Source organism: Cydia amplana, chromosome Z (genome assembly GCF_948474715.1).
Source record: "Cydia amplana chromosome Z, ilCydAmpl1.1, whole genome shotgun sequence".
Lineage (NCBI taxonomy): Eukaryota > Metazoa > Arthropoda > Insecta > Lepidoptera > Tortricidae > Cydia > Cydia amplana.
Window position 1 is genome coordinate 17,878,693 of NC_086096.1, and position 18,856 is coordinate 17,897,548.

Consider the following 18,856-nt stretch of genomic DNA (forward strand, 5'->3'; position numbering starts at 1 on the left):
CCAAAAGTATACTAAGTATAATTGTGTACTACTCCATCTATCGGCAAATCGGATAACTAATTTGCGCGACCTAATATATAAATATAAAATATAAATAACTTTACCATGTGAATCGATATCAATAAATGTTCTTTTATTATAAAGGAGTCTTTAATATACATAGTCTATTAATCTCATATAAATATAATAAGCAAAAACAAAAGTGATTTTTGTAAATAAAAAAAAATCAAGGTAGAGGCGTGATTTTAAAAATTACCATGTATTTTAGTAAACCTTCATAATTTTTCTTTGGTAAACTTCGGAGATTAGGAGACGGTAGAGGGAATGATTAATTGATTATCCTCCATTAATCTGTTTTTTTACTGAAAAAAATATAAATTATTTTGGAATGTGCTTTGAAATATTGCACCCCTCTCACATTAGATATTTTTCTTAACAATTAAAAAAATAGAAATCATTATTTAATGTGCTTGGGTTAGCCTTGTTCATAAACTATGTATGTAAAATTTCAAATCAATAGTCGAAATAGTTCTCAAGATATGTATTTAGCAACGTGACAGAAAGACGGACGGACAGAGTCGCACCATAACCATAAGTTGTTTTTACCCTTTTGGTACAGAACCCTAAAAATCGAATCTACTGAAGGAACAATAGACGACGACTCGATAGTATTAAGTACACTCCTAGGGCAGACCAAGAAAATTAACTAGAACATGCCAAAAGCTTATAAAAAAAGTTGTGGTACTTCGTAAAATCAGTCTGATCTAACTATTACATATTATGATACATCCTGACATCATCTATCCTTACAATTCCTGACATAAAGTGCTTAAAATATTGTCATTGTGAGTTGGGAACATCAACGGCGCTTCCTATAAATAAAAGAAACCTAGTCAAATTAAATAACTTACTATTAAATATTCTTTGTCAGCTCAATGATGAACATTTTGTGGTTTAAAATTAGGGTGAGTGAGAATATTTTGGTGTTCTAATTAGCTAAAGGATTATTTGAAGGCGTATAGCTGTCGTAGGGTGCTGAGATATACCTATCTAGACGCTTTGGTGTTGGGTGCAGGCTAGCCGAAGTCGTGGCGCTGCAGGGCCACCGACACCTTGTACAGGCTCTCCATCATGAAGGACAGGTTCTGCGACAGCTCGCCCACGGGCCGCGTGATCGCCACCATGTCTGCCGATCAACACCTATCGCGTTACTCCACATTCAACACAGAGCTTAAACAATTTAGTTAGAGAACGAGTCGGATTTTAACCCTTAAATGCATAGTGTTGCCAAATGTCTACAAAGCATTAGACAGCTCACAGATTAAGGGTTAAATAAATTCTATTTATTCCTGTATATTATTTCAATAGTAAAACTAATACATTTTCCGAATTATTACATACATTTACGCAGTATTTTAATTTATATAAATTACATTTGTTTATAGACGGAATGTCGGAAAACTTGGAAAAACCTGGAAGTTGATGATTTTTAGTATGTGATTTTGGACAGATTTTTCGGGGTTTGTAATTATTTTATATTTACAAACTTTATCATAGGAACATCATAAATAGTGTACCTTTCTGATGGCAGTTAAGATTTTTCCTACACCCTTTACTAATAGCTATATATTTCCAAAAATATGATTTAGCCTATGCAACTTTTAACACTGGTTTCGCAGTGAAAATCGATGATATTTTTTTTTACTATTTTTCCTAGAAACGGCAAACAATTATGTGATACATATATTAACTTCGGGCAAAAAGAAAAAATCATGCATTTAAGGGTTAAAGTACTGTAAGTCAGTTGATACAGTGGTGGGTCATGTACGAAAGTGTTTCTGGAAAGCGTATCATCTTTGGTGGTACATACCGGGGTGGTTGAGCGCGAGGTGCTTGCAGTAGACGTGCAGCAGGCTGGTGGCGTCGTCCTCGGGCAGCTCGCCGCGCTCCAGGATGCGCTCCGCGTTGCGCTCGCGGGCCACCGCCAGCGCCGCGCTCCATCTGTCAACACCTCACGCTATTACTGCAATGCTAAAGCTTTGGATTCCTCCTAAAACGGTGCCGTCATATTACGGCCGCTGTATAGCGTTGATTGACGTCACTAGAACGTTGTCTATGTAAACAAGATGGCGCGGTTTCCTAGACGGCGTTACGTTACGTTGATTGTCAACATAACGTAAGATGACGGCCGTCATGACCTTGTCGATAGTTTCGTGAACGTTTTATTAGACCGCGGTGACGCCATTTTGAATAAATGACACGAGATTTGAATAAATGATTCCGTACTACGATTATTTTCCTCTTCTGATGATATTTCATCCTCCAAGTAAATTATAGATGATCAAGAAAATCTTGTCAGTAGGAAAAGGCGCGAAATTCAAATTTTCTATGGGACGTTATCTCATCGCGCCTACATTTTTCAAATTTGCCGCTTTGACCTTGGTGGATGACGGTGTGTTATGACGCCGTGGTACTTTCCACATGTCGCCACCGTAAAGACGGCCGTCTTTTGCGGCCGCTATATGACGGCCGTCATATGACGGCACCGTTTTCGGACGAATCCATAGCGTTCTTATCGTTTAGGCGCTTTAACCCTTTAGGTTCGAATTTGCAAGCCAAAAAAATCATCTTGAAGGTTTAAAATTGGGTTAATTATGTATTTGTTTACCAACTTAATATCGTGTCTGCAGAATTCAAGGGGTTTTGACGTAATTTTCTTATTAGAAGTTTAATTAACAGGAAGACATAGCCTAAATAAAAGTGCATTACACAATTTGGTTGCCAAGTTTAAAGATGACAATCAGTACAGGTGACTGAACTGGGATGTACAGTCAGCAGCAGAAGTTGCTAAGCCGGCCAGGTGTTCAAAATGATCTTGACGTGACGTTAAGAGAATAAGAGCGTGCCAAGGTAATTTTGAACACCTCGCCCGTTTAGCAACTTCTTTTGCTGACTGTAAAGATCGGTTTTCCTAGGATAGCGGTGCCGTCATATAGCGGCCGTCTCCATACTAAATAATACGGCTAAATATGGATGTCGTCGTATTTGTATGGAGACGGCCGCTATATGACGGCACCGCTAGGAAACCAAAGCTTAACGTCCGCCTTATAGGTAACCTTACGGGAAGCAAAGGACTAGTGGACTGTAAGTAAAAATGGTGTGTACCTCTGCCGCTGCATGAGGTGCAGCAAGCGCGCGTCGTCGTGCGCGGGCGCGTGCTCGGGCCAGGCGTCGAGCGCGCCGCCGCCGCCGCCCGCCGCCAGCGCCGCGCGCACCGCCATCACGGCGCTGCTCATCTCCACGCCCTGACACATATCAACCGTCTACACCAATTCTAATACCATTTATCTAAACATGTGCGTACACACAACTTTTTTTCAATTTCGAAATTTTTATATTCATAAAAAAGGGAGATTTCATGGTTTATTCCCACTAGTTACTAGTGGTAACTACTAAGATTTTTTTGCTCACATTTTACCACTGATAACTACTGGGAAAAATTTGTAGTTACCACCAAACCGTTAGTGGTAACTACTGGAAACTTTTTTCCTGTTGGTGACGTTTCTGAACTACTAAGCCGGCTCACGAAAATAATTTAAAGTCTTTTCTTATAGGTAATTATTATAAATCCTAATATGATTAATTTAAATTTGTAAAAGCTTCTTGTATGGCATAACGTAGATAGGTATATGCAGGTTACCCGGTTGTCGAGCGCGGCGTGGTAGACGGCGACCACCATCTTGTTGTTGGTCTCGAGCAGCAGCAGCAGCTGGAAGATCAGCTTGTACAGGCAGCGCACCACCTCCTCGTGCGGACTGCCCCGCCACACCTCCATTGCCTACCAAATAATACAACTGTACTTACAATTGTTTTCTTACTGTCGAATATTCATGATTCGGCATGGCCCCTACATTGAGGATACACTGGTTGAAAGATGACCACAAAACATACATACGGCACAGTATAGCTAGCGCCATCTATTTCAGGTATAAAACTAGGGCGCACGATATTTTCTTAGACTTTACATCTCCTAATACATATAATAAATAACTGATTAACTTAGATAATTAATACAGTACTAGGACACTAGAGGTTAAACGTTACGTTTAAAAATGACTGATGCATTTGTTGAATATTTTGGATACCTCTAACGCATGTTCCCGTCTATCGAAGTATGTCTCTAGGTGTTCGTTGATCTCTAGCGCGGCGAAGCGCACGGCGTCGCGCACCCTGGCGCAGTCGGCGGCGGCGGGCGCGGCCCACAGCAGCGGCGGCTCCTCGGCCGCGAGCCGCTCCAGCACGGCGCCCAGCTCGCCGCCGCCCCAAGCGCCCAGCGCGCCGCCGCACTCGCCGCACAACGACACGGTCTTCATCGTCACCTCCTGTGTATATTATATTATATCAAACACCCTTAGATCAGTCAAATCTTACAATGAAAGAACAATGCCTGATGTAAAGCTGTATTTTTGGTATGTTATTTGAAGTCCTCGGAGGAATGTGAAACTATGTTTTGCAAGCAAAAACAAGATGTGCTGCCTGCGTAGTTTGCAAAAAACTGGACTTTGTTCAGTTTTTACAGTTCTGTTTAGTATTTTAAGTCAGTGACCTTGAGCACGGTGTGCAGGCGGTGCACGAGCGCCATGGGCTGCATGTGCTGCGCGTGGCGTAGCAGCGCGGCCACGGAGGCGCGCCACGCGTCGCGCACGGCGCCGCCGCCGCTGCTCGCGCTCGCGCTCGCGCCCGGCACTGGCGTCACGTCGCCGCGGTCGCCTGACACATAAATACGCTTAAAAAATGTTTGCGTACGAAACAGGGCGTTACCCGATATGATAGAAAAATGAGCCAAATTTGTCTGTTTCGTGACGCATTTTTACTTACACTTTGTATGAATCGTTGCAAAACTTAATTCATACATATACATTTTGTTTAGAAAACTATGTATCCTTGGAAATGGCTTTTAGGTTCAGTCATTACGAAAAACAGGAATTATCGATATCCAAGTCGCTATTGCAGTATTGTCATCCGTCCGCGGTGACAGTGCTCACCGTCGGGCTCCCCGCTCGAGGCGCTGGAGAAGGAGTGCGTGCGCGGGCGCAGCGCCAGCTCGCCGCCGCCCGCGTCGCCGTCCCCGCCGCGCCCCGCCGCCCCCTCCTCCCACCCGCCCTCCTCGTCCGACGAGTCCTCGTGTCCGCTCTAACAACATTATCATAATGACACTCAATAATAATAGTCAACGTTGGTGGTAGTAAGGGACCACTACCAGACCACCAAAAAGATCATCAGAATGACGAAACACTTCATCAGACATCTTCTCCACCAAAAAAATTAAAGGGGGACAAAAATACTTTGTTATTGACACACTTGCGGCGTAGTATTTCACAAGTAAGAGAGGGTGAGAAGTCTGCAAGAGTTAGTCCATGACCTTAGGTTATTACACCGTGAACCGAAGAAGTGTTCCTCGTATAATAGTACAAAGTAAATGTTACCAGCTTAGGCGGCGCCGCGCTGGGGTGTCCGGCGGCGCGCGGCGGCTGCGGCGGGCTGCGCTCGGCCGCGGCGCCCGCGTCGCGCTCCTCGCTCAGCAGCCGCCGCCGCACGCCCCAGTTGAAGTTGTCCGAGCTCTCGCCCTGTGGAACAACACACACATTATTACACACTCCCCACAATACTCGTAACTAAACACTCATCGTCTTCCTAGCGTTCTCCCGGCATTTTGCAACGGTTCCCTGTTCCCAAAAATTGGCAGTCATTTTTACGAGAGCCATCGTAATCAGCAATCTGACCTTCAAACCCAGGGGTAAACTTCCCCAAAGCATTTAGCTTAGCTGATAGAAGAGCGATTATATCAGGGCCCTATATCAAAAAACTTACAATTACAACTGACAAATTACAAGATTGTAGATTTAACAAGTTTGTGTACCAGAAAACATAATAAACGACAAATTTGTATTACATATTTACTTTTAACAAATATGCAAATTGTAAGAATAAATCTACATTTGACATGTTTTGTGTTACGCGTCAAATTGCTAAGTGTAAATTTTAAAGATTGTAAATTTGTAGATCTGATATGTATGTAATAATTGTGCATGTAATACATTACCTACAACGTAACAATATTGTCGACTTATACACTTGTAAAGTTTTGTGAAAGGGCAGCTTGAGGTATACAATTGTACATATCCTCACTTTTATGTAGCATAAAAATATGATAATCTTGTACCGGATGTAAAAGTAACGTTATAGTAATGACCTCGATGCTTTCGCTCTCGTATTCGAGGAAGTCGAAGTCCTTGAAGACGCCGAAGTGGTCGGTGGGCGGCGCGCCGCCGGAGGGCTCGTTGCCCGGCGTGCCCGACACCTCCTCCAGAGACGACGCCATCGACGACTCGCGCTCCAGCAGCTCCGAGCTTTGGCTGAATATCACCTGCAAGCAGTACTTACTCATGTTACCCACTCACGCGTTACTACCTACTTCATTTACAAAAGGTTTTTAACAAGGATCAATAAGTACCTAAGGAAATAAGAAGCATGCCTGCTTAGGCAATTTACACTTATTATCAGGGTTATTTTCTTGGGTTATTTTCTTAACTATTTAGCTCGAATATGAAAACAGTTAAGTATTGTAATTTTAACAGATTGATTGGTCTTATCTAGCACATTATTATTAAATAACTATGATAATGGATCGAGCCGTGATGGTTATCATTGTACCACTAATAAATGTCTTATTTAACAGTCATTAAAATATGGGCCTTGGAGCATTAAAATCTGAAGTCATCGCTTTATATTTGATATTGTCTGATCAATTGATCATTGTAAGGTTCGCAATTTGAATAAGCTCTAAACGACTGCTGTTTAAATGATATTTCGTATTTTATTGAACTTTAAATTATAAATTTTCGAGTTCCGGGCATTTTATATCTATCTAATCTATCTAATACCTTTAAACGAGCAATTTTTGTTTATTTATTTATTTATATATATATATATATATATATTTCGGGGATCTCGGAAAGGGCTCTAAAGATTTCGATGAAATTTGGTATATAGGGGTTTTCGGGGGCGAAAAATCGATCTAGCTAAGTCTTATCTCTGGGAAAACGCGCATTTAGCGCGAGTTATTATATGTTTTCCGAGCGAAGCTCGTTCACCCAGATATTAAAACTGTTATACCAAGTAGAACACGTATGAAATAATAACAAAAATAATATTCACACCATTCCTTCATGATCTCATCACTCTAGTAAGTGCTTGGTGAATCTTGGTGCTTAAGCGTTGTATACGCTACAAGTTGCATTATATGTATTTGAGGAAACCGAACATGTCTGGTTCAAAGAGTATTGCAGTGTCAGTGCTAACGAGTTGGAATCCGCGGCTATAATGTTCTGTTCAGATGAGGCTTTCCTACAACTATTATGATTGTACGTGGTAAACTGATGTAGATAATAGGCATAGTTTATCAGGCTGTTGTGGGGTATGTTACGAGTTACTGAAAATGTAGCCTCGTCGGATCAAGACATCATCTCCTAAACTCCTAACACGCTCTGCAAAGCTAAACAGTATCGTTTATCGTCAAAATAAAACATTCACCTCCTTTCCCTTTCCCGCAAATTTGTATCTGCTAAAGAGGCGAATGGTTAATACCGCGACAAGCGATATCGTGCTCTAGTGCTGGTGTGATATTATTATAAAATAAATGGGTCCACTACACTCGGGCATTGTTTAAATTGAGTACTGATACTTAGACATCAAACTAAGTAATTTGATTTATTATAGTAATTACTTTAAGAGCGATAACGGTAACTAAACAAGATTTGGTAGGAAGTGAATCATAAGCGGCGGTAGCAAATCAATGATTACGAAATATGTTGAAAAAATGATAGCAAAAAGCGTTCAGCAAAATTAACACCTAAAGTGACCCAGTAAAATATGTGGTATATATTAGTCCTTTTTGGCCTACGTTATAACATGTTAAATAGGTAGTAATCGTTCGAGCACCCAAAATAGCAGTGTTGGTGTATGCGTGAAAGCAATTGCCACATTTACAGTATGTTAGCGAGTTACCTTCGAACATAAAGTGGTAAGTAAATCGTCCTATACGCAGCGATGGATAAAAATTATCGTCATTATTGTTCGCTAATTTCTGTGAGAGTTTGTCACTTCGCCGAGCTTGTACTTCGGTTACAATACATTTGATATAATCAAAGAGAATTGAGTAGGTATAGAGGCTTAAGATCGGTTTTCCTAGGATAGCGTTGCCGTCATATAGCGGCCGTCTCCATACTAAATAATACGGCTAAATATGGATGTCGTAGTATTTGTATGGAGACGGCCGCTATATGACGGCACCGCTTTCAGAGGAAACCAAAGCTTTATCGTCGTAGTAAATTTTGTAGTCACAGTAAATTTACTGCCATCTTTTGACACAGACTTTGACTCATGTTCTTTCACAGATATATGTTAAAATTGTTAAATATTAAACAGTGTCGCCATCTAAACGTGTATAGGTCAAAGGTATGGCTCCATCTTTTTGAGCATACATTTTTCTGTATTTTTCGAGGTTTAACTAATCGATACTTACAGATGGACTCTTGGGAAGGCCGACTCTCTGGCCGCAAGTCGTTAGAAGATTTACAAGACACTCTCGGACTCGACTCTGTGGACAAACGTGTTAATCATTATAGAGTAGACCAAGATGTCGTGAAGGTCAACAGCAGCTTTCGGTTCAGCTTGACTAGGCGAAGGTATAAATAGAGGCATTGTAATGCCTGCCAGCTTTAGGTATCACATTCAGTACATAGTGTACCATATCACCAGTTTCGCTGCAGCAGAGACGCATAGACGTACTCTGAGGAAACCTGCACAAAGTAGCGAAAAATCAAGTGACCTGCGACATCCAGGGTCTCTTCCACCCGGAGGCGAGCGCGTCGGCCGGCGACAGCGAGAGCGAGCGGCGCGGCGACGCCACGCTGGCGGGCTGCGCGGCGCCCGCCGCCGGCTCCGGGCCCACCACCGTGGACGCCGAGCCCGACGCAGAAGTCGACGATCCTGCACATACGCACCAAGTTTGTATAGCGACTTCCTGATTCCACAACTATCAGTAATTAAAAAATAACCACGATTAATTAAAAAACCGGCCAAGTGCGAGTCGGACTCGCGCACGGAGGGTTCCGCACCATACGCAACAAAAAACAGAGCAAAACAAGCAAAAAAACGGTCACCCATCCAAGTACTGACCCCGCCCGACGTTGCTTAACTTCGGTCAAAAATCACGTTTGTTGTATGGGAGCCCCACTTAAATCTTTATTTTATTCTGTTTTTAGTATTTGTTGTTATAGCGGCAACAGAAATACATCATCTGTGAAAATTTCAACTGTCTAGCTATCACGGTTCGTGAGATACAGCCTGGTGACAGACGGACGGACGGACGGACGGACGGACGGACGGACGGACGGACAGCGGAGTCTTAGTAATAGGGTCCCGTTTTTACCCTTTGGGTATGGAACCCTAAAAATGGAATGAAATTATTTTGATGCCTGATTAAAAAGAAAGAGTATTATAATGTCTCGTTTACCTTTGTCGGTTGTGACGGTGGAGGCGTTGGACAGCGAGCTGGGCCCGGTGGCGGGCTGGCTGCCCGCTTTGGGCAGATACTTTCGCCCTATAACCGGCGTCTGACTCAGGTCGAACGTGAAATCCATTGTTCGCCCGGGGAGTTCCTGTAAAAATACTCGCGGGAATAAACTTGACTGCTGACAAATTATCAGTTACGTCATGTTAAGTTAGAGGCGTGAAGGCAAGCGGGAATTCGTTCCTCGTGTCTTATAATCAGTTGAGATTAGTTGTGTAAAGAGTGCTGAGCTTCCGAGCTAAATCAAATTGTCTATTGTATGCGAGTATATGGATTGTTTAAAGTTATGTAAGACCAAACAAAGTTTTGTCACATAGCAGGGTATTAATTGTACATTTACATAATTCGAACGACATGTGTAAAATATATGTTACCTTTTTCCCATGCAGCTCCGTGTCAAGAATGGAAGATGCGTGGCTGTCCCAATACGGAGGCACAACTAACGTTGAACATCTGGTCACCACAAGCTTCAGGATTTTCATTGCTTCTTTATAGTTATTTCCATCCTGTTCGATTTTAAACATCGCAATTAATTTTATATTATTGGTCAACAACAGCCAAAAATATCATTACCATGCACAGCACAAAAATTTATGCATTCTGCGTATTCAGATTATCACAGTTTAGACGTCATTTATAACAGAATGAATCAAACGACAAATCGTATTCAGTAGTCTTTTGGAAGCCACAAACAAGATAAAAGTAGCCGTTTAGTATAGCGGTGTACTGACGTCGATGAACTTGGCGACGACGCGCAGCAGGTCGGCGTTGACGGGCTGCGCGGCGGGCGCGTTCAGCTCCACGTAGTACAGCATGCAGTGCAGCACCGCCAGGATCGGCAGCTGCAGGCTGGCCGACCCCTGCAACACAAACACTACTTCAACACCAGGGACGCTTCCTAAAACATTCACCCAACAACGGTTTAGTTTAAAAAAACCTCGTCCTCTTTTAAAACATGTAGCTTGTGTAAATGGGCTTTGCGCAGGCCATGCTGAGATCCGCAGCATATCACATATTACAGACGATTGTGTAGATTAATGGCGTTATTCATACGCTTGTCAAGTCTAATAATCCCTTGCCAATCATTTGTCCTCAACTGTCAATTTAACATTTATAATTGGACAAAATTTTACAAAGGTTTACTAAGTTTTATGAATAAAGGGGGTACTATGCCAAAGTAGTCTTAGTCCAGTGGCAGAGGCTGATGAACACAAGTTTAGTGTCTCACGTCAGATTGTATGTCACTAACCTTCTCCAGCACCTCGACGAGGAAGGCGAGCATTTGCAGCGAGAGATGCGAGTAGGTGTCCCACAAGTACTTGACGACGCACTTGGTCCACTGGAAGCTCTCCTTGCTGAACGTGCGCCGCGAGTACAGCGTCATCACCGTGCCGAGGTTCTCCAGCTTCTTGCTCTTCTCGGCCGTGAACTGGATAATAACACAATTTGAACCATAATCAAAAACAAGTTTTATTTTCTCTTCACTAGAAACTTCTCAAAACAGTTTGAAATACCTGCCATTAAAATTATTTCGCGTTATTAATAAACGCACTACAAGGCTCAAATAGCTAATAATCGTTTGCTTTAATGTCATTTTGAGTTATGTCTTTGTAAGGAAGGGATAAAAGATAAAGTTTAATGGATATGGGGGTACGGTACGCACTTGTGCGATGTGGCAGGCGGCGCGCACGCACAGTTCGTTGGCGTCCTCGTAGTGCAGCAGCATGTAGGGCAGCAGCGCCACCACGGTCATGGGGAAGGCGAGCGACTGCGTGGGGTCGATGACCGGCAGCTCCAGCAGCGGGATCATGTCCGCCAGCACGCCCACCACCGGCTCGTATGTGTTGGGGTGCGTGCAGCCCTGGAACGTCACATATTTTTAAATCAATGCAATGCCGAATACACACAAGCTATCCAGGGATAAGTTTGCCTTTGTACACATAATATAATATATTCTCTCTGAATTATGTACATGTTTTGTGCATTAAAGTGTTTTAGTACTAACTGCTAAGCATACGCGACACGTACGACTGTATTTTACCGACTCACGGATGACGTCATAGTTTAGTATGTATATTATGTTTCAGTCGGTAATCATACCACCTACTTTATTTCTATTTCAAAAAACTGAAAATCGTTAAATTTACGAAAAGAAGGTTCCTTTTATCCTGTATATTTTAGTGTTTACTTTATTGGTTAATGTATTATTTTACGTTATTTTTCGTTGCAATTAATTTGTCTAACAGCAGAACACAACACAGATTAAATATCTGTAATAAACGTGTAATGACCTTGAGCAGCAGCGAGTGCAGCGAGGGCGAGGTGTGCGCCTGCGTGCGGTCGAGGCGGTCGCGCGCGTCGGGCCGGTCCAGCGGCAGGCGCGCCATCACGCGCGCCAGCAGCCGCACGCCCAGCAGGAACTCGTGCTCGTAGTCCGACTCCAGCAGCGACGCGCCCACCCAGAACAGCGTCGCTAGGATCGTCAGCTTGTCGTCCTGCACAGTAACTCATTTACTTATAACAACTAGGTACTTTAAACTAACTGCTACACTCATTGAAAAATATAAATCTTTAACAGTAAGTCCGTCGATTCCTCAGGAATCGTTGGAGCCAAGCACAATGTATACTTTATTGTTAATATGGTTAAATCAAATGTACCTGGGTGGCACTGTCGCCTAACAGTTTCAGTGACTGCGCCGATCTGGAGCGACACAAGTTTGAGCAGATACCCTTTGCTGCTTCGCTGCAGGGCCTAGTCCGGGTCTCTGTAAGCATTGGCATGTATTGCATTTATAGGTATAGTAGTAAAGCAGAAAGGACGTTACCTTAACCAAAGGTGTGTACCGGAACAAGGCAATGGCGGAAAGTCGACCATATACAAGGACAGGGGGGCTTAGTGACTTTGCAGTATAAACCTGGGAGAAGGTAAAGGAGCCATCCCTTAAATATGTGGTAGGTGAAATTTAGACTTTAAGCAGTTGTTACATGGGTTTTTTTGCCGCAAACGTTCTACTATCTTGCTGTTAAGAGCAACAGGGAAATAAGCTTTCACTGTTCCTGTAGGCAGAAATTGCCCGGCGACAGGATATGTGTAATAATCCCTTTAACCGACTGGTGGAAAAAGGGCACAAGTTGAGTTAAGTTTCCACCTCTACCTTGTGTCGTATCAGTATCGTTGGATGTAACTCTAGCAGAGCAATGAGCAGTGGAAGCGTACCGTGCGTCTGCTTGTCGGCGCTGGAGGGCGGCGCGTTCTTGCGCACGCAGTAGGACACGGAGTAGCTGGTGCTGCGCGTGTGGTTGCTGACGCAGCCCACGCACACGCCGGGGGACCGCTTGCCTGCGCACAAGTATGTTGTTCTTATTCGTATGAAATGTGCGTGTTGGGTGCCTATGTTGACGCGCACAAACCTCAATAGTATTATGCATTGTTACCTGGGTGGGCCTATAGCATTAAGTTCGCAAGAATAATGTACAATTAGTTAAACGTACCAGCCGAGAACGCTCCACCGTTGGCCGGTTGTCCGCCGTCCTTGTTGTTGAGGTTGGGCGTGGACTTGAATATGTCGCGCATGTAATCGAGCGGCCTGAAGTTGGACTCGAGCGAGTCGACGGCCGCCTCGAGCGTGAGCAGCAGCTCGGTCACGTAGCCCTGCATGTCCTCGCCCTGCTCCGCCACCGTCTCCACCAGCCGCGACAATATGTCCGACACCATACGCCCGGTCATCGCCACGCCAATGAACCGGAACACCTGTACATTGCATCTTGTATCAGTTATAGAGGTGTGATTGCCGTACCTATCCGTACTATAGGCGCAAGTTATCGAGGTTGTAAAATACGCGTTGACGACCCTTTTAATATACTTAAGCTTTGGTTTCCTCCGATAGCGGTGCCGTCATATAGCGGCCGTCTCCATACTAAATAATACGGATAAATATGGATGTCGTAGTATTTGTATGGAGACGGCCGCTATATGACGGCACCGCTATCGGAGGAAACCAAAGCTTTACCTGTGCACACTGTTTTCTTCAACAACCCCATACAGTAGGGCTAAGATGGCCGGCTCTTTATCATTTGTCACTATGGCTGTCACATTCTAACAAAATATGTAAGTGCGAAAGTGACGCATGGCATGACAGGTGATAACAATGCGACCATGATAGCTGGTCTGAAAACATACTAAAAAAACCGACCAAGAGCGTGTCGGGCCATGCGCAGTGTAGGGTTCCGTAGTTACCTTTCTGTCACAATAAGCTAAATAGGTAAAGAAGATTGTTAACAAAGGGATGAAATGATGCTTGGTGCCTTTCACCCATGTTAAATAATCTACTTTTCATATCGAATACGAGGATACCAAAAAAGTAGGTCAGCGGAAGATAGCACAGTGCAAGATCGAGTCACGAAAGATGGCGTGAATGAAGTGACCGAAACTAATGTCGCATAGGTACCATTGTGAGAGTGCTTCGATCATTTAGGAGGCTACTTGTGTTATAAAATAGTATAAATATTCTGATGTCAGTGTGTGTACCTATGAAGTGGCCTGTGAGTTACGATACGTGAAGGGTTTAGTCTGTCTAAGCTAACAGGCTAATTCAATCAATCAAACAAAAACCTACCTACATGATTTTTTTAATGACTGATATTGCTTAATGATTAATTTGGCATTTTTCTTTATTTTTATATTCTAGTATTTCACACTTCGCAAAATCGAGTGTTGTATAAAGAACTGTCTCCATATCGCGCGGCAAACCATCGAACATTGGCTCGCGCGGCAGCCGCGCGCATTGGATACCGGGTTGGCTGGTTTGCCGCGCGATATGGGGACGGGGCTTAATACGAGTATCATAGCAAGTTTATTAGAAACATTCGAGTCTCATGGAACGTAGAATCGATTGACATCTTCCAATAATCATGCATATGTAGCATATTATGAGAAGTGCACATGTCAGTGTGGGTGTACCTGCAGCGAGCGGCCCGCGTAGTGGCGGGAGGGGCAGGAGAGGCCGAGCTGCAGCGCGGTCTGCGCCCAGCGCTCCGACACCAGCGCCAGCGGCAGAGACTCGCGGAACACGCGCAGCACGTGGCGCACCAGCGTCGCCATCTGCTGGCAGCTGCGCAGGCTCCACACTGACCGCATAAACACAATCATATTACTTAAAGATACACCCTTTATAAAATACGCGCACTTACCCAGACACCCCACGCACATGTAGTCCTATAATTAAACGCAACGCACACGAACACTGCAACAGTAGCTATTGTGTTTTGTGACTTTTGTCATGTGTGTTTAAGGTTAGTGCTTAGGAGGGCCAAGCACTTTAAAAATGATTTCTCACTCACATGATAATGTGGATTTTACCATTGAGAATTAGTGTCCGAACCGAAACCGAAGCTTCGGCTTTGGCTCTAGTTTCATAGTACGAAGTACTAATTCGTAAGTTTCGGTCCGGCCGAAAGCTGATTAGCGTTTGCAAAGTCGTTTTTTGCGAACTAGTGCTTTATACTTTTCGAGTTTTTTTTTAATTTAATTCTGACCGTAATCGATACGTCCACACCAAAAAGTTTGGATGATAAAAAACTTTATATATTTTTATTTTGACATTTTTAGACATATAATACGTACGAAAAGTATTGTTACACGATATAAAGTAAATATTTATTTGTATATATGTATATACACAATGTTATATAATACGAAATATCACTAAAAAAACTTTTTTACAATTTGGCTGAATGGAAAACTATCATTGCCGCGTTGGCTGTCGTTAACAGAAAAAAAGAAAAATTTTAAAGTAAAACGGCGCTTAATTTAGTTGTATCAAAATAATTAACTTATATTGAAACTTTAAGAGTGTTTTTGTATGAAATTAGTTAATGTGATTAATTTTTACAATGTAAATCAATGCTGAACGTAGTTTATAGTGCTGAATAATATATAATATACAATTATCATTCCAGTTCAAGCGAAAATTCGTAACTGTAACTGTAAGTACTCATGTAACTAATATTTGTTGATTTTGTTGTAGTGTGATTTTTTCGCAAATGTATTAAAAAACGTCGTTCAATGTACGTGTGAAAGTGTTATTATTTACTTGTCCCGTGTCTTTTATGCGCCTTTGGCTCATAAAAGACATCTCAGGACTCGTAATTAATAACACACCTTTCACACTTGCATTGAAATGTACTATTATGGCCGAAACCGAAACCGATTCTTCGGTCGGACACTATTGTGAATAAAATATTCTATGAAATTAGGGCAAAATCAATGTTTGGCCTTGATTGAACGATAAAACGAGTTTTATACGTTCTTTTAAATAACTAGTAATAAACCCAATTACGTATGTCTAATAAAAGTTAACGACATTATAAATCCGGACAAACAGTAGATGTGTTTTGGTATCCACGTATTTAACAAAGAAATACTCTTTTTATATTTGTTGGAAAAAACAAATAAAAGTAAGAATGTGAGAACCTTTGGCAGTGATGTCCTCGTACTGCCAGAGCGGCATATGCGTGGGGCGGTTGGCGAGGAAGTGCACTAGCGACTTGATGACGTCGGCCACGGGCAGCTCCGCGGGCTCCGGCTCCGCCTCGCCTCCCCTGCCCTCCGCCTCGCCCTCGCCCTCCGTCACGATCACCGGCAGCGACGGGTAGTGGTCGCCTTCACCTGGACACACGACCACAACGACTTCTACTATTGTCTACATACTTATACTTACATACTCAAAGCCATTTATTCTTTTACACAACTTTAACGTCCTAGTGCAGAGAAAGAAAACAGAAAGAACAACGAAAACAGAAAGAGTCACGCGCCTCATTATGTCTACAACAAATTAAGCGAAAATGAGCCGTCCTTGTTTTTTTACGCAAAGAAACGTCCCCAGTTGAGTAAATTCAATAATGGTAACTACTTGCCGCTTCATAAACGTTTCAACGTTTTAGAACGGTTTCTAGTAAACATATCTACTTAATGTGTACGTCTGTGGAGGTAAACCTGGTTTATTTTCATTTCATTCGTCGATAAAGAAGTAGGTTAAGTCAATACGACCGTGCTATATTCGAATTTAATCATGTCCAAAGTGACACGTCTTGAATATCTTTGTAGAAAAATATAACGAAGACTGATTAAAGCTTGCATTTTTAGGCTTTGAAGTTGCGTCCGTTAGTTTTTATTATTATTATCCAACGTGCAAAGCAGTCTGTCAAAGTGTCCAAATACCTTCAGGCGTGACTTGTGGGTCCGAGTTAAAGGATAATGGTTGGTGCGGCCGAGGCGAGTGTCCGTTGCATTGTAAATAGCTGTCGAATACGGCATCCGGTTCTAAATAACAATAAATATTATAATAAAAGTAAAAGTAAACAAAAGTGGTTATGTGCCAGAGGATATATCCTAGAGAACGAAAGCCGATTGGGTATTATAGGAGAGATGAGTGTTTACCTGTGAAGTTGTGAGGCACCAGGGGTAAGGCGGGCGGTATGCCCAGGCCGAGCTGCGCCGAGCGGCTGGCCAGCAAGACTCTCGCCACGGTCAAGTGGTCGTGGTGCGCTGCCACCGCCACTAGCAAATTTAGCAGCAATTGCCGGCAATGCTGGTGAACAATCCACCTGCAAATATATCGAAAACTTTTGGATTTACATCCTATACACGATTTCAGCCGGTATAGACAAGGGTGCCTGAAATCAGAAAAACTACTTGACTAAATTGATAGAAAAAAATAGGCAGTAAAATAACATGATACTTATCTAGGATGAACGTAATACATACCTAATATTTAAAGTAACGATTTCGAGTGTGGACAAGAATGCGTTTCTGTTTACGGCTATGTGCGCGTTGATGTACATAAGTAATAAGGCGTGTACCTGGTGTGGTCCATGCCGAGGAAGACGATGTGCAGCATGAGCGGCACGTGGATGGACCAGTCCAGCTCCACGCCGTCCAGCACCACGTCGCACAGCAGCATTACCGCCACGTTACATCTACGCGACAGTTTTATTTCAATATTTATACTTAGTTTAACGTCTTTTTAGCTACCTACGTTAAACTTTCTCTTCTGCTACGTATTCAAATATATACCCACAGCAAGTAAATACCATCTATCGAAAAATATAGATTAGGATAAGTTATGTTTTAAATAGAACACTGAAATATGTAGCTATCACAGCTTCAGTACCACATTGAACAATCTTTTCCCCGCGACTAGATAAAGATACATCAATTGAGTTAGATCTGTTAAGTTTAAGACAATTTCGTACTTCGTAGTTGACAGCTACGGGATAGTTACCGTGTAATGTACGAGTACCAGCTGTTGCCCACGACTTCGCGTGGATTTAGTATTTCCCGATACACCCCATAAACCCCTATTCAATTCTATCAGGGGATGAATTTTTAAAAGCACTGAAATTTAGTTGTCTTACTTTCTAATAGGTACCTATTTTATTTTCCAACGAATTTCAAGTCCCAAGTGTCATCATCCCTATTGGATCAATCCAAGTGATGCACAGATTAAGTAAGTAGGTACATATTGGTCACGATAAAGTTGGTTGACTTTCTTCGAAGTAGGCGGGACTATTCGTACTTGAGCTCTTCAGTAGCTACATTAAGTACTCGTAAAGTATTGGAATGGCGGTCAACCCAGCGGCAACAAATATAATAGTAAATATTTTGACAAGATTGGAAAAGCGCCATAGATTTTGTATAGGTACACGTGGAACGGGTGGGTAGCAGTTATTAGGCGTTGCTTTTAATAGGTAGGTAATATTGATAATGGTTTAATGGCTTATCAACTGCCTTGTGCAACTGCCTATGTCTTTCACTGACTTCAAAAAGGAGGAGGATTAAAATTACTCCAATTTTCGTTTTTTTATGTTCCCCGATTTGTCGATGTTAAAACGTTTTGTTAAGTCGTTATTTTATTACAGTGGCTATGCTATTAAGTTATCAACTCAACCGTTTTTAGGGTTCCCAAAACGGAACCCTTATGGATTCGTCATGTCTGTCTGTCTGTCCGTCCGTATGTCACAGCCACTTTTTTCCGAAACTATAAGACCTATATTGTTGAAACTTGGTAAGTAGATGTATTCTGTGAACCGCATTAAGATTTTCACACAAAAATAGAAACAATAAATTTTGGGGGTTCCCCATACTTTGAACGGAAACTCAAATTTTTTTTTTATCTTCAAACCCATACGTGTGGGGTATCTATGGATAGGTCTTCAAAAATG

The 18,856-nt window shown here is 42.5% G+C and overlaps 1 protein-coding gene across 5 annotated transcripts in view; it reads right to left on the reverse strand.

Annotated features, from left to right (window-relative positions):
* Positions 1-568: 568 nt before the first annotated feature.
* LOC134660792 (protein furry) overlaps positions 569-18,856 on the reverse strand; it is a 96,457-nt gene continuing 78,169 nt past the window's right edge. For 4 of the 5 annotated variants that reach the window (XM_063516585.1, XM_063516584.1, XM_063516582.1 and 1 more), the window contains 26 exons: positions 17,495-17,611; positions 17,073-17,239; positions 16,854-16,955; positions 16,107-16,301; positions 14,595-14,761; positions 13,127-13,385; positions 12,852-12,974; positions 12,293-12,399; positions 11,926-12,129; positions 11,298-11,495; positions 10,884-11,063; positions 10,366-10,494; positions 10,009-10,140; positions 9,578-9,722; positions 8,891-9,051; positions 8,585-8,659; positions 8,068-8,097; positions 6,254-6,427; positions 5,487-5,627; positions 5,046-5,193; positions 4,607-4,770; positions 4,146-4,382; positions 3,701-3,838; positions 3,166-3,305; positions 1,871-2,001; positions 569-1,186 (listed from right to left, as the gene is read on the reverse strand). In XM_063516585.1, coding sequence (XP_063372655.1) covers positions 1,077-1,186; positions 1,871-2,001; positions 3,166-3,305; positions 3,701-3,838; positions 4,146-4,382; positions 4,607-4,770; positions 5,046-5,193; positions 5,487-5,627; positions 6,254-6,427; positions 8,068-8,097; positions 8,585-8,659; positions 8,891-9,051; positions 9,578-9,722; positions 10,009-10,140; positions 10,366-10,494; positions 10,884-11,063; positions 11,298-11,495; positions 11,926-12,129; positions 12,293-12,399; positions 12,852-12,974; positions 13,127-13,385; positions 14,595-14,761; positions 16,107-16,301; positions 16,854-16,955; positions 17,073-17,239; positions 17,495-17,611 — 3,874 coding nt within the window. In that variant the 3' untranslated portion in view covers positions 569-1,076. The remainder of the gene's footprint in view (positions 1,187-1,870; positions 2,002-3,165; positions 3,306-3,700; positions 3,839-4,145; positions 4,383-4,606; positions 4,771-5,045; positions 5,194-5,486; positions 5,628-6,253; positions 6,428-8,067; positions 8,098-8,584; positions 8,660-8,890; positions 9,052-9,577; positions 9,723-10,008; positions 10,141-10,365; positions 10,495-10,883; positions 11,064-11,297; positions 11,496-11,925; positions 12,130-12,292; positions 12,400-12,851; positions 12,975-13,126; positions 13,386-14,594; positions 14,762-16,106; positions 16,302-16,853; positions 16,956-17,072; positions 17,240-17,494; positions 17,612-18,856) is intronic. The other variant, XM_063516583.1, reaches the window with a different exon arrangement.